The following is a 22,637-nucleotide window of genomic DNA, read 5'->3' on the forward strand; positions in this document are numbered from 1 at the left end:
TCTTGGGGTTTGCCTGAAGCTCTGTGGGGTTTGCACAGCTTAGGGACAATGTTGGTGTGGAGACGGCGTCTCCAACTTTCACTGTAGAAGAAAAAAAGATAGAAAGTAAAAAAAAAGACAAAAAATGAAAGGTAAAAGGTAAAAAAGAAAAACAGAAAAGCAAAATTCTTGAAAAGTGGTCTGGTTTTGCTCCTCGTGTCAAAAGCAATTGTTGCAGATTTTTCCCAGCCTCTCCTGTTTGGCCTTCACATGGGACATAGGGAGCAATGCCACCGCCTATTTTCCTGCTCCTGTGTTTTCCTCACAGCTGGAGGTGGAGGAGGATACATTGAAGGACACCTTGGAAGCAGACCCTGAGTAGCCCCCCAGGGCAGCAGCAGAGTGTGGGTGCTGGTGTCCCCCAACCGACTGCACTCCACACCACCACATTCCATCTCATTTCATCATACTCCCCATCCCATCCCATACAACTCCTATCCCACTCCCATCCCATCCTGTCCCATATCACCTGGATATGCACATGGGGGTGCTGTGGTGGGGACCCCCCAAACCATGCTGTTGGCCCTGAGCACCCCCGGAGCAAGCAGCAGACACTGATGATTTCCAGAAGGACCAAAGCAACAAATTCCCCCAATCTGCTGGCTGAATGCTTTGTGCTACTGCAGGAATTAATTAGAGGGGTATGTTGGAGGGGGGATGGGATTGTGTTAGCATAGGGAGGGTTCAGGGATGGGGGGAGACTCTGGAGTGGGATCCTCCAGGATCAATGTTTTTAGGGTAGAATTCCCCAAAGTGGTGCTGAGCTGTGACTGGGGGGGGAGGGGGATCTGGGGGTGCTGTGGGCAATGCTGGGAGCTGCACCAGGATGTGATACTGGGGGTTGTTGACAAAGGGGTGATGCAATGAGGGTGTGCAGTGCAATGCAGTGCAATGGAGGTGTGCAATGCTCTGGGGGCGTACAATTCTCTGAGGGTGTGCAGTGCAGTGAGAAAGTGCAATGCTCTGGGGGCGTGCAATGCTGTGGGGGTGTGCAGTGCTGTGGGGGTGTGCATGCAAAGGGGGTGCACCCTACAAGGATGAACAGCAATGCAATGAGTGTTTGCAGTGCAGTGCAATGCAATGGTCGTGTGCAACGCATGCTGACGAGGACACCCAGCAGGGCCACGTCACCCCGTGCAGAGCAGAGCACACTACACTCGCATTCTCCCTAAAAAAATGCCGCTCCCAACTGTAACCCAGAGCCTCCCGGGGGGGTTCTTGGGGGGTTCCGGAGGGGGGCTGCCCGGGGCCTTCCGTGACCCCGCAGCAGCACCGCGGGTGGGGGCGGGCGGTGTGCCAGGCCCCGGCGTGGGGACGCGATGTACCGGGCGGAGGGAACAGCCCTGACTCAGCAGTAGCGGGGGGGGGGGGACGACGACGACAGAGGGGGGCGAGAGAAACCGCCGCGCGGGACTGCGGGCAGCGCTGGGTCAAAGGGAGAGCTGTGTGCGCGGGGGGGGGGGGCAGGAAACCCCCATCCCCGTGCTGGGGGTGCCCCGTGAGGGTGGGAACCGCTCGGCTCCCGCTGTCCTCAATGTCCTGCTCCACCCCATTGCACTCCAGTGTCGTCCACATCACCCCCCCACACACCACAGCCCCCAGCATCGCCCAGCATCACCCCTGTGTCTGCATCACACTCCAGTATAGCCCCCAGCATGTCCTCCACCATCATCCTCAGTAACACACCCCCAGCATCCCCCTCAGTCCACCCCCTGCAACGCACCCCCTCCCATCAACCCCATGACACCACCCCCAACATCATTCCCCAGTGCAGCCCCCAGCACCCCTTCCCACAGCACTGCACTGCCATTCATTGCACACCCCCTCTGCACTGCATTGCATACCCACAGCACATTGCACACCCTCATTGCACTGCATACCCCAGGGGTCCTGCTCCCACCCCGACACCCCATCTCCATCAGTGCCCCCAGCACATGGCTGAGTTGGGGGTGGGGGTGGCTGGCATGGAGCACCGCCACCCCTGTGCCTGCCCCGGCAGAGGCTGGTACAGTTCGTTACGTCCAGACCGGAATGTACTTTGTGTTAGAAGTGGCCCCCAGCCAGAACGCGCAGCGGCCGTTATTTATACTCCCACTCAGCTCTCCGCATCCTGCGCCCAGCACTCACGGCGTTATCTGTGCTGGGGCCATGCTGGGCCCCCCCAATGCTGTGCCGGAGCCTTGGACTCTGCCCTCCTGCCATTCATTTACAGAGCAGCATCTCCGCTTTTAATATATATTTTTAAAAATACATATTTAAATGTATAATTATTATATATATATATAATATGTATATATACATTCTTGGTGTTTTCTTTCCCTTTCCCTCGGTGAGGAGATAATCCAGAGGTATAATTTACCCTTCGGGTGGCATAAAACTATCCATGCAGGAGGGGAGTGCCGTGGGGCACCAGTGCATTGCACACACCCATTGCATTGCTACTCATCCTTGCGGGGAGCATTCCACTGCACTGCGCACCCCCATTGCAACACACTCCTCCACTGCATTGCTCACTCCCACTGTACTACATACCTCACTGCATTACACACACCCCCTGCATTGCACACCCCTGCTGCATTGCTGTGCATTCCCAAGGGTGTCTGTGCCACCCTAGTGGGACACAGGGAGCTGCTGTGAGGGGATAGCAGTTAATCCCAGCACGCGTTGAAGTGCGTGCTGGGTGCACATGGTAGCAGGGTCAGGGCTGTGATGGGGCAGCAGTGGGGCACTGGGTCCCCACATGCAGTTGCTAGGGGTGGGCTCTCACTAGCACTGTTTCCCCACTTCAGAGCAAAGCATGTAGATGGCTTCATGCAACATCCCACCATCACTTCTCTGCTGGAAAGATTTGTAGGATTAGATGCAGCATGCAGCCATGCTTCCCATAGCCAGGCCCCACCCTTGTGGGCCCCCCGTGCCCCTGTGGCCCCATTGCAGCTGCACCTCAGCCATCAGCAGGGACACGGTGTACTCACACTGCGGTTGTGCAACCCCAGCCCTTCGCCTTCGTAAACACCCGACTGCTGCAGCAAAGGGCTGAGCTCACACCATGGCACAATTCAGCCCCCAACCTGGGCTGGGACACGAAGTGGGGAGTTTGGGGAGCTTACAGGGAAGAGAGGGAGGAGTGCAAGGGGGGCACCACCCAACAAACTGCTTTGCACCCCCAAAAGGGGCAAGGGGCTCAGTTTGGTGTTGGGAGCCCCACTGCTGCACGAAGGACTCAGGGAGCAACGGTGCGCCAGGCTTAGAGGTGCTGCAGTTTGCAGAAGGGAGGGAGCAGGGGATGCCTCTCCCCCTCTCCTTTTTTTTTTTTCTTTTTTTTTCCCCTCATTCCCCTTTTTCAGTTTTATTACCTTCGGGCAGAAGGCTTTGCCATCACATTCCACAGGGTGTGGGGGCTCATGCCCAGGTTGTCACCCTTGGGGTATCCAGGTGCCAGCACACCCAGCTGTCACTTGGAGTGCCCAAGCTCAAGGCTTCACCTTGATTCCTGTCCCCATCAGGGACATCCATGTGCCAGTGGGATGACTGACGAGGGACAGGCAGTGCCCTGGCAGCTGTGCAGTGCCTTCAGGGATTATTCCTGGAATTCTGTTCCAGAGGAGTAGATTTCCTCCTGGGATGGGGTAGGCACTGGGGGGGCAACATACCCAGCACCAGGGCTTTGCACCCAAACCATGCAAGATTTCCCTTTGTTGCAGTGCCACCTCTTCCTATGCCCACAGCTGTCTCCCATGGGTCTCGATCCTGCTATCACCCCTTTGCGTCCCATATCACTGCTGGGGGCTGCAACTCTGCTCCCAGCCCAGCGCAGCGGGATCTTGCATAACACTGTGCTACAACACCCAGGCATTGCGGGCGGGTGAGGCGAGGACAGGGCTGCACCGTGCATTTCCTGGCGTGGGGAAGTTGACGTCAGCTCGTGCTCTTCTAACATCGAATTTCCTTACAAATACGAATTGCAAAGTTGGGGTGGGGGAGGACAGAGCACCCCCACACTGTGCTGATGGTACAACCACTGGAAGGACTTTCTTACAGAAACACCCCAATGCTCTCCTTCCTATGCATATTATTGTATGCGTTTTTTTTTTTTCTTTCTGTGCAAATAAACAAATGGAGCATTACGTTTGCACAGCCCACTGCAGCCCCCCACAGCTGCTGCTTTTTAGGACTTTGGCTTTATCACAGGATTCTGCACGAGGTGTAGCTGTGTCAGTGAGGACACCTTTCACCCCTCTCCCCAGGCATTCACTATCTGGTGGAGAGAAATGCAAAGATTTGGGGGCAGGAAATGCCTTTGAGCAGAAGCCGGGATCATTGGATCTCACATCGGGGTGCTGAGGACCTGTGGAGCATCACCCAGGCCTGGGGGTCCACGGAAGGACACTGGGGGCAGCTCCTGGAATAGGGCAGCTCTTGGGGGAGCGGGAAGGGTCCGTCCCAGTTTGCAGGGTCCTGGGGTGGGTCTGGCCTCGGTAGCATTGCTCGATCCCTCCGGAGGCTCTGCTCAGGGCTGGGGGAGCATTGCATGATGACTGGGGGGCAGCTCGCAGTACCTGAGGGGGGAGCTCTGATATTGCATGGGATCGAGAAGCCCCGGGGCACTGCACGGAGCTGCACCTCCGCAGAGGTATTGCGCAGGGATGAGACGATCCCCCCGGGGTTATTGCACGGAGGTGAGATCACCCCCAGAGGCGTGGCATGGAGCTGCTCCCTTCGGGAGGCATTGCACGGAGTTGAGGACCCTCCCAAGATCACTGCGTAGGGATGAGAATCGCCCAGCCACCCCCGGGAGCATTGCGAGGGGCCGCGGCCGAACGACCCCGCTCCGCTGCTGCTGCCCCGGGCGGTGCGCGGGGAGGGCGGAGCTCTGCGGTACGGAGCGGGCGGCGGGGCGGGAAAACGCTCTGATTTGCATACCGCCTCCACTTCAGCCAATGAAAAAGCGCTGCTGGCGGTGTAAAGTGGATGGGCGGACGAAACTACCAATGGAAGGTGAGCAGGGGGGCGGGGCGAAGCGACTGGGAGACCCGGCCGGCGCGAGAGCCCGGTGCCACTCGGAGCCGGGCGGCGGCGGAGCGCGGGCGGCGGCGGTGGGCAGGTGGGGTGAGGATGGCGCGAGGGGGGGCGTTGCGAGATGGGATTGGGAGGGGAGGGGGGGAGTTGGAAAGAGCATCACGCGTGGGATCCCCGACTCGTGCTGGCTGCGAAGTGCTCTAGGAGGAGAGGGTGGAACGGAGCGTCACGCCCCGGAGGCCGAGGGGACATGGAGGGGACGAGGGAGGGACGCGGGGGTCGGCACGGGTCCGTAGCGCTGTGCCTTTGGGTTCGCTCTGCTCGAGGAATTGTGCTCGTTCGCACGGAGCAGCGCAGCGCATCCCTCGCGGCAGAACCAGAGTCGGGATTGGAATGGGGGTCGAGATTAGGACTGAGATTAGGATCGGGATCGGGATTGGGCTCGGGACTGGGACCAGGATTAGGATGGGAGTTGGGTCTGGGATCGGGATTAGGATCAGTATTAAGATTGGGACCAGTATTAAGATTGGGACCAGGGTTACAATTGAGATGGGGACCGGGGCCCATCAGTACTGCAGTGCCCAAAGAGGGGATTTATTTTCAGAGTTGTCAGCAGATGAGGCAGCTGTGTTCAGATATAATGAGTTTCCTAATAGCATTGACCAAAAATACCCCCGAGTGCAGTCAGCAGTGTGTGGTTTTGTTCAGGATGGGTGCAGCAGCATGGCCAAAGTAAACGGGGCATCTTGTTCAGATCACTCTGTTTCCTCCCTCTGTAGCTGTGTGGGTCTCCCAGATCATCTGGATATTATTTTTTATTTTGTTTTGTTTTGTTTTTTGCCCCCAACCCACACCTGGCAGGATGTGCTGCTGTCACACCAGGTGTCCCCTGGGTGTCCTGAACTATGGAAGTTACAACCTGTAAGGAGTAACCCAGGTTTGAGCCAAGCCAGTGTCCTCGTGGTGCTGTGGCAGGAGATGCCACGTGAGTCCTGGACCCCCATTGTGTGACAATACACTGCCTTGGTGAGCCAGGATGTGGGATAGTGGGGAGAAAATATGGGATGGGAGGAGAAGATATAGGGTGGGAGGAGGAAATATGGGTCAGGAGGAGGAATATGGGTTTCTGTGTAGGTGCTGGAGAAGTGATTGTTGGTGGAACCCTGGGAGTGAAAAAGCACGCATGATGGTGAGATAGTAGGGAGCGACCCTGGATGTGGCCATGGTGTGACCCTGGAGGTGGTGCTGGAAGAACCTCAGTGATGGCTGTGGTTTGGCTCCAGAGGTGGCCGTGGTTGGCCATTATATAACCCTGGAGGTGGCCATACATGAGACCCAGTGCCGGTGGATCTGCAGGATATGGACTGCGTGTTTCCTTGAGGTCCCCTTGGGATGAGGAGGGACATGGGATAGTTCCCTCTGAGCAGGAAGAGAGCAGCACCGGAGATCTCTAGAAAGCAGACCCCAAAACGCCCTTCTCAGAACTGTAGCTGCTCTGCCATTAGGTAGGTTTTAATTGCAGCCATGCACAAGGAGAAAGCTCACTGGGAAGCTTTGATTCGCTCCACCTGGATACCTGGTCCTGCACACCTTTGTTAGTGCGTGGAGAGTAATTAGCTGCTGGATGAGCCCAGGGAGAGGCGGGCTCAAATTTGGCAAATGCTTCCACCCCATTGTTTAGTGCTGATGAAGGCTTTGCTGAGCTCTGAGCTGTGCCACTGTTTCCCAGCTCGTTACCTTCTACGCTAATTACTGCTGGGGTCTGTGCACTGCAAGGAGGTGGGGACATGCATTCCAAAAGCATCCCTGGGCGCTTGCGCAGAGCCTCATGTCAATCTTTAACCCCCAGCACAGGGAGAACACCGGCAAACATTGCCCAGATAGGAGCAGACCTGCTTAGGAGCTGCAGAAATTGGGAGTAAGGCGCTGGTGGCGGTGTATTCTGCGAAGTGGGGCATTTCCAGAGCTCTGGGAGGGAGCTGCTCACAAACAGTAGTGCTGCTCGTGGAGAATTACCCTAATTAAAGGTAGTCCCATTTCAAGGATTTTTTTTAAATTTACGTTAGTTGCCTAATTAAATAAAGGCAGTGTTGTCTTGCTTGCCAGTAACAGTGTTTCTGGCTTGCACTTTGCACCCCACTTGCCAGTGAAAGGCAGCACAGTGTGCACTGTTGGTGTGTGCACCCTTGTGCCTGCAGCACTGGTTTGTACATACTAGTATGGGGTTACACTATGCATATGTGTGCATAGGTGGCTGCGCACATTGTGCATGCACATATAGTTGTGCACATTTGCATGCACGTGTGGCTCAGCAGAGGTTTCAGAACCTGCTCTTGCAGTAGCTTCCATGCATCCAATTGTACCTTCTCTTGAACACTGCTTTGCAGGCAGAGGTTGGGGTATGTGCCCCAGACAGGTGTGCGGGGCTCTTGGTGTGCATGGATTGATGTGTTGGGTTTTCACACTGCTTGCAAAATGCTGCTGAGGATGGTAAGTGATGAAATAGAGCCCACTAATTATGGGGGAGCTGTTGTAGTTGAGGCTCACCTGGCCAAAATGGACAGGTGTGTTGCAGAAAGCCCTCTGTTACGAGCAGTCAGATGCCTTTATAACAATATAATGTTTCTTACTGGATTTATCCAGGAAAAAACACTAACTTAGAAAAGAACTGGCATACGAGAAATCCCTTGTTTGCCCTGTGCCGTATTGACGTGCGCTCCTCATGCATGGGGATGCAGAGCAGCAGGAGCACAGCAGCAGAGACCAGTTAAGTTTGCTCCATGGCCTGCAGGCTGTGTTTTGGTGTGCAGACAGGAGCAAATGTGTTTTTTTTCAACCTGGGAGGAAATGAGACCACATTCCCCTCTGTTGTTTGAGCAGCACTGAGCTCATGGAAGCACTGCTGCCCACAGAGCACAGATTTATAGATACCCATTGATATACATACCACTTCTCCATTTTTGAGTCACATTATATAGGTTTTACACACATTCTATCATCTGTCTATGCTATATACGGTTACACAGAGGAAGTGTGGTCTCCTTGCTGCCACCAGGCTTTGTCCTGGCTTTGCAGCCCTGGGGGCACAAAGCTGAGCTGCACTGACCTGCAAAGCCATGGTGACTGCATGTAGCACTGGGTATTCCTTGCAAGCACAGGAGTTGGCATTTGCTTTGATGAAAGCTGCCCTGGAGCAGCACCTGGTTTGTCACTGGGCACTGTTGGGGGTGTTCTTTCCTCCCTCCTGCATTGCAACACTTTGCACAGTATTTATTAGAGAAAACCGTTTGCTCTGTCAGAGGGAAGCGACACTGCAGTGTGGTGAGGAGACACGCTCGCAGCGTGTCCCTTTTTTGCCATATGGGGCAGCATTTGGGAACAGCAGGGTCCCACTTGGGGCTGTCTGCATGCCAAGCCAGGACCCTCCCTTTTCCCCCGCCCCTTCTTCCCCCCCAGCTCCTGCCAACCTCCAGGAGAGACACTGCAAAGTTTCCACTTGTAGCTGGAAAGTTCCTGGTATTGTGATTTCTAGGAAATGCAGCCTGGATGGTGGCAGAATGGGGTCCTGTCAGACTTTGGCCTACCCTTTCATTGTTGGGAATGGGTGGCCAGTTTTTACGGGGGCAGGTTTTGGTGCCTGTATCCAATGCGATCCTGGGGTGTTGCTCTCAGAGGATTTGTGTCCTGGTGCTGAAGCCTCTGGATTTGTCTTGATTTTAAAACATGTTTATTATAGCTCTTAAGTTACAGATGTACATTGAAATGGTGTGAAGCCACCCTGTTGTGGTTACATGTCACGGTCAGGACATTTCCCATTGTGCCCACGTGTACACAGATCCCTCCTGGCCCTGCAGCCTCCGGTACATGGCTCCCAGCAGGGAGTCCTTGCTGCTGGGCGCAGCTTTGGAGGAGGAAGGTGATGCTGCAGCTGGCCGATCATTCCGGCCTGAGACAGCCCTGGCCCTGGTGTGGAGCAGAACTCAGGGAGCAGCAGCCTTCCTCCGATGGATTGCTTCCTGTTAATCACTCTGGATCCCTGCCAGCCTTCCCTGGCTGTGCTTGTGCCTCCACAAGGCTGGAGATGAGCAGAAGCAGAGCTACCTTCTCTCTCTGTTTTGATAGACAAAGGTTCCTGGGCTCTGTCCCAATACACAGTGGTCCTGTGGGCTTCATCCCTCCCACTGTTGCTGACGCAGGGCATCGCCCCCCCACTCCTCCCTGTGCCTTGGACTGCTGCCCTGGATAGCTGCACTAATTGCTTACGTAGAAAAATAATGAGGAGGATGTGTGTGGTGTATTTTTAGATATCTCTTGGTGTGATTTGCCGACTGGTGAGACAGAGCTGGCATCTCCCGAGCCATCTCCTCTGCCCCCATGGTGATGCTTGATGCACCCAGGCAAGCTCTGCCTCAACAGGCTTTGGAAAGCTCGCTGTTCTTTGTACACATGGACGGAGATGACCTGAGCTCCTTGGGGTCTTGCTGTATTTCTGCTGTACAGTGTGCTGCTGGCTGCAGCCAGGAGCACGTGGGCTGGATGTAGGGCACCTTAGAGGAGGAGGTGGGAAGCTGATGGACAGATGCAGGATGGGCCATTCAGCTGAAAGCAATGTAGAAATACCCCTGAGCTTCCCAACTGCCCTGCTTGCACCAGTGCTCTTAGTGCTTTTAGGGGTTGCCATCCAAAATCTCTGCAGGGCAGGGGAAGTGGAGCAGATGCAGCATCTCATCAAACATAGCCCCAAAGGCTTATAACCGGGCACTGCAGTGGCAGATCTCTTCTTTCTCTGTTTACTCCTTCCACATGGAGCCCTTTGTGTCTTGTTTGTTTCCTGTGCTGGGAAGGCTGGAGTTGGGTTTGTCCTGCTCAGCCCAGGCGCAGTTGTTCTCGCAGTGTGACTGATCTGCCTTTGGAGCTGAAAACATCCTTTCTTTGCTGTTTATGAAGCCTCGAACTGATGATTTCTAATGTTGGTTGGCGTCAGCTTCCACACCAAAGGCTGTGGGAAAGTTTGGCAATTACACTGACTTTTATAGATCTGTTTTATGTTTCAAACCCATTGCTTTCTATTTCTATGTTGTATGGTTCCTTGATGACGTGTTGCACAGTAGTGTGGCTACCAAAACAAGTCATCCCATCGGAGGGGAATCATCAGGAAATGGTTTCTTTTCTCAACCAGAAGCATTTATGTTCTCACTGGGCAGCGTTTGTCCAGCTCTGCCACAGATGAAAACCACGGTTGTCCATCGCTGTGGCAAGGCACGCAGCAGCCTACGCAGAGTTCTGGTGCCTGGCTGCATGGGTTCTGCATCGTGTCCTTGCCGTGTTTCCCCATGCAAATTGCACTGTGTTCCGCTTGTATTTTATTTCAGCAAAATATTCACTGCCATCGGTGTGGGCATGGTCTGCTGGCTGCAGCACACTCTTCTCCTGCACGGTTGTTGCTTTGGGCAGCACTTTGCCCCAGAAACCCATTTCTTGCAGTTTTCTAACAGATTTTCTTTGTTGGAATTCTGTTGGCACTGGGTTTGCATTGCCCTGCTTTGCCTTTACGTCTTCCCATTGGGGTGAGACCATGCGGTAACCCACAGCCTCAGGGCTGACCTGCAGCCTCAGCACCTTTTTGGATCTTTTTGGGCAAGAGGAACGATGCATGCTTGGGTTTGGGCCATTCACTTAAGAATAATGCAGCCTCGGACGGAACAGGAAGTCGTTCCTCGTGGAAAATAATCCTCATCAGTGTGTGGCGTAGCTCGAAGCACAGCATTGTGCAAACTTTCAGGCAGTGTATAAGAGGGGCTGAGTTGAGGGAAGGAAGAGCTCTGAGGGCTCTGATTTTCCTCTCTGAGCATCTCAGCCTCTCAGCTTCACCACTGATCATGATGTCTGGTGATAAAGGTGCCTGAAGCCTCTCTGTTGGTGTTTCCTACTCCTTGGGCTGAAGGCCAGCATCCCATTGTGACTGCAGTCCTGCTGGTGGAGCCTCCCCCCAAAAGGCCCCAGTGCGTTGGGTGCAGCCAGCAGCGCCGAGCTCCTGCATTATGCTGTGCACTGGGAGCCCCTTGGTCGGCACGCATTGACCTGTTGGCACATTTTGTTGGTAAAATCCTTTCTGGGGGACTCTCTGTAGCATGTGAGAGGACCTAGGGGTGAGAAATAGCAGGACATGAGTGTCTCCCTCATGGTGCCACAGCGCGGATCTGGCTGCCAGGGCAGCTCAGTGCCTGCCGCCGGAGCTGCGTGTGCTTGTGGTTCAGCAGCACTGAGCTTGGGTGGCCCCTGGGAAGGGATTTTCCGCTCTGCATGCTTGAGATGTTCTCTAAACTTCCTGCACGGCCAGCAGCACTAGGGCTCTGTAGTTCTTAACCCTTTCCCCCTCCTCCTGCCCCTCCATCCTCTCCCTAGCTGTGCTGCTCCTGCCTGGGGACGATGACAACTGACGAGGCCACCAAGCCTGAAGGTGAGGTACAGGTGGCCGCGCTGGCGGAGCGTGGGGAGGACATCACACCTACCCGTGACCGTGGCGTGCTGAAGGTGAGTGGGACCTGCAGTTGTGGCCATTTGTCATGGCCCTGTGGCTGTGTTCTGTCCCTGTGTTTCTGCTGAGACCCTTGGGACACTTTGGAGCATCGAAGGATGGAGCGAACATACTGCACACGGGTTCAGTCTGCTGAATGAATTTCACTGCTATTGTGTTTCTAATCAGATTATTAGCCTCAAATCCACAAAGCATTTTTGTGTGTGACTCACAGACATTAGAAAGAGCGCATTACTTAGGTCATGCAGTCTGCTTTGCAGCTCCTGGTTCTCATTCGGGGCCGTTTCTGGATAGTTCTGCTTACCAGCACTTGCTCTTCTCCAGCTGAACAGGACCTTCCCTCTAATAATAGCATCCTCCCCTGTTGGGAACTGCTTGTTCCAGGCTGTAGCAATATAAAAGAAAAAAAAAAAAACAAGCGCTGACAAGAAGCGAGGAGTGAAACAACACACCCCCATGAGTAAAGTTCCCGTGCAGGGGGAACTGCGCTGGTGTGGGGCTGGGTTTTAGGAATGGGGAATCAGATGGCTTGCCTACTGCCTTCGCCTGTGTTAGGGCAGCATTGCAGGAGAGGGTTTAAATGTTTACACACACCTGTTTTTTTTTATAAAGGATATATGTACATCCTAAGCTTACCACAGCCTCTTTCCTGTGGGTGGGTTTTCTCCATAGGTCATCAAGAGACCCGGGAATGAGGATGAGTTCCCTATGATTGGAGACAAGGTGTATGTGCATTACAAGGGCAAGCTGTCCAATGGCAAGAAGTTTGACTCCAGCCGCGACCGCAATGAGCCCTTTGTCTTCAGCCTGGGCAAGGGTAAGGGGACGGGGGACTCCCATGTCCCCATGGGATTAAGGAACAGCTTTTTGGGGTCCCGCTCTTGTGTGTTTTTTTGGGGGGGGGAGGTTCCTTCCTGATGCCACCTCTCTCCCAGGCCAGGTGATCAAGGCATGGGACATCGGGGTTGCTACCATGAAGAAGGGTGAGGTCTGCTACTTGCTGTGCAAACCGGAGTACGCCTACGGGGCCGCTGGCAGTGCTCCTAAAATCCCCTCCAATGCCACCCTCTTTTTCGAGGCAAGTACAGGGCTGGGAGATCTCTCTGCTTTCTGCCTTGCCAGCCAGCTCTGAGAAAGAGGAAAAAAAAAACCAAACAAAAAAACAGCTTGCATTCCTGAAACGTGTCCCTCTGCTCCAGGAACCAATGCCAGTGTTTTTTCAGCAATGTGTGTCTGAGCCGAGAGTCTGCGGTGGGGAGCAGCCCCGCAGGGAGAGCCAGCACAGCCTGGCTGTGCAAAGGCACGCGAGTGGGGAAACAGCTTGGGAACACCTCCAGGGGTTAAAAATCTGTTCCTGTGCTCCCCCTGCACCTCCCAGCCACGATTGCGCTCTGCCCTGCAGGATTAATAAACTTGGTTTTACTGTTACTTTGTGCTGCACTTCAGGTACTGGATGTGGCCCAATTTCTAATAAATTGGGTGTATTATGCTGTGGCTTGGAGCTGGCTTTTATGGGAAACTTCTGCTTGTCAGCTGAGCACAGAATTAGTTTGCTTGGCTCTCTGGCTTGGGGATGAACTGTTGCTTTGTGGATTTTCTGTTGTTTTTCTCCTCTCCTTCCTCTCCACCCACAGTTCTGCCTACCTTCCCTTTAATCCTTTAGATAGAGTTGCTTGATTTCAAAGGCGAGGACCTGTTTGAGGATGGAGGGATCATCCGGAGGATCAAGAGGAAAGGAGAAGGCTATTCCAACCCCAACGAAGGTGCTACGGTGGAAAGTGAGTACTGGGTTGGGAGCTGCCCTTGGCAGAGCATGTGACGGCTGTTCCAGAACTGCTGGCTCGGAGGGTTTTACTGGAAAACCTTGAGCTGCAGGAGCAGCCAGCTGGGGATGGAGCGACTGCTCAAGGACGGCCCGCACTCCGTTTCTCCAGTCCCTATGGGGTCTAGGGGTCAGCCCCTTTCTTTTTTGTTTGCCCCTCCCTCGTCCATGAGCGGCTCCAGGATGTGGTTGTATGTAGGACTGCTGTGGTGGATGCTGAAAACTCAGGCTGTGATTTGGATTTCAGCCTGTAGCACTGGGATTGCCGAGGTTTTCACTTGGTGTGAGGCTTGCCGGATTCTTGGGGCACATCTTTTTGTCCAGAGGAGGAGGCAGCAACCTCTCTGGTCTCCTTGTTGCGATGCTTATCGCTGTTTTGGAGGTTTTCATTGCATTCACTGCAGCATGGGCTCTTTTCCTTCCATGTGGCCAGAGGACAGCTTCAGACTTCTGGTCATAGCTGATGGGGGGTGAATTAGCACGAAAGGGGTCTGTGGAGTCAGTGTGGTCTGTAGTGCATTGCAGATCATTCTATCTAGCTCCTCACTCCTCTCTAAGAGGGACAGAGTGATTTTGGTCATGTTTATGGAGCAAGCATCTTACCCAGGTGGGGAAAGCCATTTTTTTTTTTCCTCCTCCTGTGAACAACTCAGCTATAGAAGTGGAGTTAACATGCCATCTGTGTAGGGCATCTAGTTTCTTATCCCCATTCCAGAGCTCCTGTTCGTTCAAGAGGGTCCAATTAACTTCCATTAGTGAAGGTGAAATTAGATCTGAACTCATAAAACTCACTGTCTGTTCCTCTCACAGACTTTTTTAAGGAGACGTTCTTGTCTCATGCTGATCTATCTGCCAGTCACGTGGCTGGACCCTGCTGGGAGTAGGGTTTCAGGCTGCCTTCCCCGTCTCTGAGGTTAACCTGAGAAACAGGCTGGACAAAATGACAATTGGCCCCATTCCCTCCTGCCTTTTTAACGCTGTTTTTTAATTTTATCTGAAGGGGCTGAGGGGTGAGCACACGTGCCTGGAGAGCAGGGCAGAGCCATGCTCTCCCACCTGCTTTTCCCTTTGCTTAGGTGCAGTGACAGCATCGTTGCTCGGAGCAGGATGGAGATAGGCTGGGGAAAATACTGTGAGCAGTTGCTGCTCCGAAAGGATGCACCGACTGGAGCTCTGTGTGGGGCCGCGTTTCTCTGCACCTCGGAGCTGACCTGTTCCTGTTTCAAGTGGATGCTCGGTTCCAAGCGAATGCAGAGAACAGGAGCACACATACAGTCAGGATAATAGAGATGAATGCCCTCGGAGGCAGTGTTGCGTAGAACAGGAGCGCTGTGCCAACGTGGCTGCGGGTCCTTTGCACCAACCTGCAGTCTGGGGCCAGAGACCATAAATACATCCCAAGGAGAAAAGATGCGAAGGAGCAGTGAGCCAACCTGGCAGCCTTGCAGGGAAATGTTTTGGGTGCAGAGAGGCTTTTTATTTTCCAAATGCATTGCTGTTTACCTCAGAGTACTTTGCTTGAGGCTGGTTTGCAGGGTCAACCAGCAGCAGAGGTGGGACCCCAAGAAGCAGCCTTGGTTTATGGGAGTGCACCTCTGTGTCCTTCTTCTCGCTCCTGCATCAGGGATAGCTCCCAGGTGCCCGAAACCTCTGTTTGAACCATGCTAGGGAAACATGTACGCTAACCAGGGCAAGCACCTTCAGGCTGGAGTTTCATAAGCAGTTCTATAAGTTTAAGTTTTACAGGCCATAATTTGCAGGTCCAGTTCCTAAAACATGAGCTGCAGTCAAAATCCCACATTCCAGCTTTTGTTACAACCTTTCCCCACCCCCTCCCCCTCCTCTCCATTTTAATCTGAGTACAAATTGCTGTCAGCACATCAAGTTCATGTGCCAGCCGCACTCGGTACACTGTGTTCTGAGCTCTTCAAAAACAAAATCACTGCAGGCACCGGGAGAACAATAAGTCAGCACTGCAGCCGAAGGGATGTGCAGAGCCCGGCGGGGGCTTTTCTTGCTGTAATCCAAGAGCAACCGCAGCCAGCTGACCTGCTTCAGATAGCGCTGAAATGCTCCTGGAAACCGGAGCAGAGATTTCCCCGTTGCTAGTGTGCAATTAGAATAGAAGGAAAACTCTTCTACTTCTCTTGAAGCGAGGGCTGGGAGCTCATGTTCTTCTGGGCATACTGTTGTGATGAGGGCTTGTGGGATCACTGTTGTGTCCTGCTGGTGACAGGTGACCCAGGGATCCGCAGTGCCATATGCTTGGTGCAGGGCCAGGGACAATGGACGCAGAAAACACAAGCAGAGACAGCAAGGAGCTGAGAGGTTGGTGAGCTGCTTGTGCTTTAGGCTGAACGTTCCATTTTCCTGAGGGGATCAACAAGGTTTAGCCCTGGAGTGGACTTGCAGGAGTGTTCTCCATCATGCAGCCTGGCTGTGCAAAGCAGAATGCTGTCCTCGGCAGCACATCAATGAATGGCCAAACCATCCCTGCTTAGAAAAGGGGTTAATTTCTTCCCAAAGCTCTCACCTCTCCTCATTTTATCAGCATTTATATTGGCAATAGAAACCCTCTGGCTTCTCAGCAGCATGCATGTGAGAAGCTCGTGTCCATCCATCCATGCTGTTGGGTTCTGCTGCAATGAGCAGCTGCAACATACTTAAGCACTTTTGGCAGCATTAATGCCTAACCATGATTTTTTTTTTTTTCCCCTGTTGAAGGCTTTTGGGGAGTTTTCCTGCAGTAGGTAGGAGTGTCTTATGAGATTGCTTTTGTTTTGTTTGCTTTGAGCGCAGGGAACACCCACTGTCCCCCAGGCGCACAGCATCCTCAGGATTGAATAAATGAGGAACGATCTCAGGGTGGAAATCATGCCAGGAGCACCAGGTGGCAAATTTGCCAGGTCTGCTGTCCGTTCTGCCAGCTCCATGCGTTCGAACAGTGTGGTTGAAGATGAAAAAAATAAATGTTTATTTTGTACTTTCAGTTCAGTAGAGGCAGGAGAACATGGCCTTGTTTTTGAGGTCTAATGTAAGCATATAGTGTTGTATAGGAGATCTGTAATCACCGTGATAAACTCCACGTGGCAGTGTGCCAGGAGCAGTATCCAGTTCCAGTAAGACTGACTCGTGCAGTGCGGCACAAGAGGAACATATTAGTCATAATGTTTATCTGTTGTCTGGTCCTTGCTGGGATGAGATATGGTTGCACTGCTTTTTAGCAATGCTCTCAAGCCCTCCCACCCCTCTCTGCTCACTGTCTCCCCTGGTGCTTCCAGGGCTCTGGCTCAGCTTGGGGGAGGGTGTGGGATTCTGGGGTCTTGTGGTGGGTTTGGTCGCTAGATGGAATTGCCCCATCTCTGCTCCCACTTCCTTAAGTGCCACCTATGTGCAAAATCCCTTGGAAAATGCTTTGTGGAGAGCCACGGGGCTCAGGGCCCACACGGTGCTGACTGCCTGCGTCTTCACTCTGTCCCACAGTTCACCTGGAGGGGTTCTGTGGTGGAACCCGCTTTGACTGCAAGGATGTGAAGTTTGTGGTGGGCGAAGGGGAGGACCATGACATCCCTATTGGCATCGACAAAGCGCTAGAGAAGATGCAGAGGGGAGAGCACTGTGTCCTCTACCTAGGGCCACGGTAAGGGATTCTGCGCCCATGCTGCTTGGTGCAGGGTTGAAACTTCCAACATTGGAGGCCGTTAGAGCATTTGTGAAAATGCAAACGTGCCAACAGAACTTCTCCAGGATAAGTTGGTGTAACCAGCAGGGACTGCCAGAGGGGTAAGTGGGAGGCAGGGACTTGAAAGGGGCTTTATCCAGCTGTTGGGGCTCAGGAAATCACCATTCCTTGTCCTGACGCATGATGAAAGCTGTGTAAAGCCAGATCTGGTGCACCTGTGTGCATCTGGAGATGCACATGTGTAATGCATCATATGCTGCAGCATATCGTTGCTTCTGGAGGATAATAGCACTCCAACCCAACAGCATTGGCATGGAGCCACTTCTGAGAACAGCAAGCCACTTGGTTGTGTGCTTGCTAAAATGAAGATACTGGGGATTTAGCTTTCCTCCTGCTTTTTAAAGATGCTGGTTGATGAAGGGGGGTATATAGGAGGAGAATGGTGGAGTCAGCAGAGGAAGGATGGGGCTGGGGGGAGGCTGTGGGTGCCCCTGACCGCCCCCTGCGAGCTTCTTGCTTCTTCCCTGCAGATACGGCTTCGGCGAGGCGGGGAAACCCAAGTATGGCATTCAGGCAAACGCTGAGCTGGTGTACGAGGTCACACTGAAAAGCTTTGAGAAGGTGAGGGCAGGACCCCCCCGCACTCCCCACACCGCGCTCACCCTTTGTCCCTGGCGTGCTGCGCCACGGCCCCCGCCGAAGTGGAGACGTCAGCAAGGATCGCTGTGTTCTTAATTTGTTCTTGTGTGTTGGTTTGTTTCATTTTTCTGGCCCAGCTCCAAGGCTGGTTCTCTTATTTGTTCCTAACCTTGTTCCTTTTGTACTTCTTTTTTTTTTTTTTTTTTTTTCTATCTCCTTGGGCTGCACAGAAAAAAAATATTAAGTTTTGAATCCTGATGGGGGAGGGTTGGAGTGAATGCTGGAGGGGCTGGGGTCGAGGATGGGGACAGGGACTGGGGATAGGGCAGGTGCTGCTGGGTCTCTAACCTTGGCTGGAACAGGGATGGTGCCAAGACCCTATGCTGGGGAGAGATTTTCCCTTTTTTTTTTTTTTTTTAAATTTTTTAATTATGTTTGTTATTTAAAAAAAAAATCTGTGGGGGGTTTATTTTACGGTGGGATTTTTCATTCTGTGGGAGGTTGCTGTGGGTATAGCTGGGCTCAGAGTAAGTCCCATCGCTGCAGGGGTTATTCTGCACCCCAAGGCGTGCCCTTTGTGTGCTCCATGAATGTTTCCTATTCCCCATCCTCTCCACTCCATCAAATTCAGCCCTCTGTCCTGTGCAAGACCACCTTGCTGAGCCCCACTCTATTAAAGAGAAATCCTCCATACCTCCTGGGGCTGCCTGGATTGTGGCATCCCATTAATTTTGCTGCTCTTACCATTTCCTAAGGGTGTGCATGCAGGTGGGGCTGGTGTTTGGAGTTGCATGGTTGTTGATCTGACGCTGTTTTCCACTGTGCAACTGCTGCTATGCCTTGGGGTGGTGGCTCTGAACATTTCTTTGCAGGCCAAAGAGTCATGGGAGATGGACACCAAAGAGAAGCTGGAGCAGGCTGCCATTGTCAAGGAGAAGGGGACAATGTACTTCAAGGTTTGTGACACCTGGGCAGAAGCAGGGAGCTGCACTGCTGGGCGCTTGGAGCAAGTCCTGGCTCACCTCACTGGGTCTTCAAGGGGTAAAAATGTCAGAAATGTCCCCTCCCAAAAAGTGCCAGTCCTCTGCAAGTTCCTCTCCCTGCATAACAAATATACTCCATAAGCAACGCAGCATTACTGGGGCCCCGCAGCCCCATCCACTCCTGCTTGCCTAGCTGCTCGTTGTCCTCAGCAGATCCACTGTCTTTCTGAGTCTGGATTCATAAAATAGAATCATAGAACCATGGAATAATTGGGTTGGAAGAGAACTTAAAGATCATAAAACTATGGAATGGTTGGGTCAGAAGGGCTTTCACAGCCCCCCCAAGCCCTTTATATTCCTCCCCCCCTCCCCTGGGGCACCACCAGGGATGGGGCACCTTCACCTTTTGGGCAGAAGCGCTGGGTAGCCTCACTGCCCTCTGGGTAAAGAGCTTCGCCCTAACTTCAAACCTAAACCTTCCCTCTTTTAGTTTTAAACCCTTCCTCGTGTCCTGTCTTTGCTCCATCTCAGGAAGGCAAATACCTGCAGGCAGTGATTCAGTATGGGAAGATCGTGTCCTGGCTGGAGATGGAGTATGGCTTGTCAGAGAAGGAGTCGAAAGCCTCCGATTCCTTCCTTCTGGCCGCCTTCCTCAACCTGGCCATGTGCTACCTGAAGCTGCGCGAGTACACCAAAGCTGTTGAGTGCTGTGATAAGGTATGGGAGCACGACTTTTGTTTTACTCTTCCTTTCCTATCCAGTTTGTCTTTGCACAAGCAGCAGTTTCCAAAGGGCACTGTGTTGGTGGCGTTAAGAACACCTAATTATTTTATAAAAGGCTCAAATTTATAATTGTTTGAGTTGGAAGGGTCCTTTGAAGGCCATCTGGTCCCACTCCCTGCACTGCACAGTGATACCCACAGCTCTATCAGGTGCTCAGAGCCCCGTCCAGCCCTGACCTTGGGTGTCTTCAGAATTAGGCGTCCACCAAAATTTAAGAATCTTGCCTTTGGTTCTTCATTGCATGAAGCTTTCTGCCTTAACCCAAATGGAAGTTACCAATGAGATGCATCTGTGGCTCTCAGGAAGCTTTCACTATAAGGAAATAACATGAAGCTGGGACAAAAACCCACTGTATCCATAGTGAAAATGCTGCTGAGTGTTGCTGGGCTCTGGAGAACTCTGTGCTTGCAGGCGCTGGGGCTGGACCAGGACAACGAGAAGGGCTTGTACCGGCGGGGCGAGGCCCGGCTGCTGATGAACGAGTTTGAGCTGGCAAAATGTGACTTTCAGAAAGTGCTAGAAGTGAACCCACAGAACAAAGCAGCCAGGTCGCAGATCGCCGTCTGCCAGAAGAAGACAAAGGAGCACAATGAGCGGGACAGGAGGATCTACGCCAACATGTTTGCCAAGTTTGCTGAGAGGGATGCAAAGGTTTGTCGTGCCCGGAGGTTGGGTTTGGGATGCTCAGCATGGTGATGGGGCTGAAACGGAGCAAATGGAGACTGGGACAAGGATGGAGGTCTGGATGGCAGTTATAGGTCATGCGTGGGCTGCAGCTAAAAAAAATTCGAGTTCATAGAATTTTAGAATTACCAAGGTTGGATAATACCTACAAAATCATCCAGTCCAACCATCTACCTATCAGCAATATTTTCCACTAAACCATATCCCTCAGTACAGCATCTAAATGTTTCTTGAACACCTCCAGGGTCAGTGACTCCACCACCTCCCTGGGCAGCTCTTTCCAGCACCTGACCACTCTCTCGGAGAAGTATTTCCTAATGTCCAACCTGAATCTCCCCTGGGGCAACTTCAGGCCATGAGGGTCGTATATGGGCTGCAGCTATAGGTCTGTATGGGCTGTGGCTGTAGTTCATTTATGGACTGCAGCTGTAGGGCTGAATGGGCTGCACTGTAGGCTGTGTGTGGGCTGACAGAGCAGCATGGGAAGGAGCCCCTTGGTTCTTGGTCTGTTGCACACATAATCTGCTGTCAGGTGCTCACTTGTCGATTAAAGTGTTCAGGACAGCTCATGACAACTGGCAACAGATTTGGTGTTTGTGCTCCAGGTGCTGTCCCCTGCCTGTGGTGGTTGATGACATGGGTAAAGCGAAATGTCAGCCGCTCTCTGGCAAGGTCGGGAGGAGTTTGAGACATGATAGTATGGATTTCCTGAATCATGTAACCCAACTCTCTGCTCCTCTGCTTATACAAGAGATCACTTTCTTGTAATAGGCTCTTATCCAGAATTCCTTCAAACAAAAACCAATGCACAGTGTACTGTAACAGGAGAGGACAACTTTGCAGTCTATGTGGGTCCTTTTTTGTATAATCTCTTCTGAACCAGTGTCTGAAAATGAGGCAGTGGAATATATGAGTGCAGTGGGCAGGGAACAGCTGTGGTCCAGCACCAGGAGGGGAGGAGGGAGCGGGGCTGTGCTCAGCTGCCAGCTGTACTGGGGCTGCAGGATGTTATCCTGCACCTGGGGGTCTGGCTGCAGCCATTGGTTGTTGTGTATGAGCTGTAACTATAGGTGGTTGTGTATGGGCTGCACCAATAGATTGTGTATGGGGTGCAGCTATAGGTCATGTAGGGGCTGTGGTTATGGATTTGTAGGGGGTGCAGCTATACTTGCATATGGGTTGCACCTATTTAGGTCTGTATAGGGTGTGCTTATAGGTTTGCATGAGCTGCAGCTATAGGTCTATATGGGCTATAGGTTGTATATGGGATGCAGCTATATTTATATATGGATAGCAGCTATAGATCCATATGGGCTGCAGCTATACTTATGCATGGGTTGTAGCTGTAAGTCTGTATGGGATGCAACTCTAGGTCATGTATGGGCTGCAGCCATATCTCCATGTATAGACCACAAGCATTGCCCAGCACATGGACTGCAGCTCCATAGCCCATCATTCCTGTTTCTCACTCTGTGCTTCTCTTTCAGGAAGCAGCCAGCAAAACCAGAGTAGAAAAAGAGGCAGCGACAGCAACATGTGATGAAGGCAAAGAGACAGAGGGGCACGTATGATGGAGGGGGTGGCAGAAGGACAAGCCTCCTGCCCTCAGCCTGTGCCGAGAACTTTGCCAGGACTCAGGACCTGCTGGTGTTTCCTTGTAAAGTTTGTTCCAGTTTGTGTGATTGTGGAAGCAAAAGTGCCTCGCAGGGATCAGACCAGCCTGGTGCTGCTGCAAGCTGCGAGCAGTTGGATGGTGTGGGACCACCAGTGGAACGACCGCCTTCGCAGGGGTGGGGGACAAAGAAATTGAAGCTGGAACTCCTGGCTTCAGGAGGCTCACCTTGCTCTATGTCCTCTGGGAGGAGCTGGGATGTGGAAGCAGTGTGGCAGGATGTGACCAAGCCTTCCTCCTGCGCTGCCTTCCTCCTCCTTGTCCTCCTCACTGTAGGGCTGAGGGGGCTGCAGCAGGGTGTCCGGACCCCACTGTGCTCACTGGTCGTGTTCCCTGTTCCCTTTGGCCACGGCAGAGCTGTGGGCTCAGATTTTTCAACAGAGGTTTTATGGCATGGTCATGGCCCATAGGAACAAAAATAGTTTAATTTAAAAAAAAAAAAAAAAAAAAAAGAAGCAGTGGGAGCAAAGGGGAGCTTCTCATGGAGCCGGTGCTGCACGGTGCCATCCTCCAGCCCATGAGAGGGATGCGGGCACTGCCTGCAGAGAGCAGCTTTCAGGTTTTTATTTTTATTGTCTGGTCTTTGTAATACCCCTTTGGAAGCTGGAAAATAAAAAACTGAAAAAAAAAAAAAAAGTTAAAATAAAAAAGTGCTTCTGTGCTCCATCCGAGTGGAGATGCAGCAGTTGAAGTGTGTTATGGAGTTACTGCTGTCCTCTCTCTAGGCTGGTCCTGCTTTGGAAAGCTGCATGGAGTCCTGCTTTGGGATTCTGCTT

At 52.7% G+C, this 22,637-nt stretch overlaps 1 protein-coding gene across 1 annotated transcript; it reads left to right on the top strand.

Annotated features, from left to right (window-relative positions):
- Nucleotides 1–11,463: 11,463 nt before the first annotated feature.
- FKBP5 (FKBP prolyl isomerase 5) lies at nt 11,464–22,497 on the top strand. The gene is made up of 10 exons (XM_031608672.2): nt 11,464–11,592; nt 12,269–12,413; nt 12,532–12,674; nt 13,260–13,374; nt 16,902–17,058; nt 17,631–17,721; nt 18,612–18,695; nt 19,254–19,439; nt 19,917–20,156; nt 21,677–22,497. Exons 1-10 carry the CDS (start codon nt 11,488–11,490, stop codon nt 21,758–21,760), a joined length of 1,350 nt encoding a protein of 449 aa, XP_031464532.1. The 5' UTR covers nt 11,464–11,487; the 3' UTR covers nt 21,761–22,497.
- The last annotated feature ends 140 nt before the right edge of the window (nt 22,498–22,637 follow it).

This window comes from Phasianus colchicus, chromosome 25 (genome assembly GCF_987193195.1).
Source record: "Phasianus colchicus chromosome 25, bPhaCol1.hap1.1, whole genome shotgun sequence".
Classification (NCBI taxonomy): Eukaryota; Metazoa; Chordata; class Aves; order Galliformes; family Phasianidae; genus Phasianus; species Phasianus colchicus.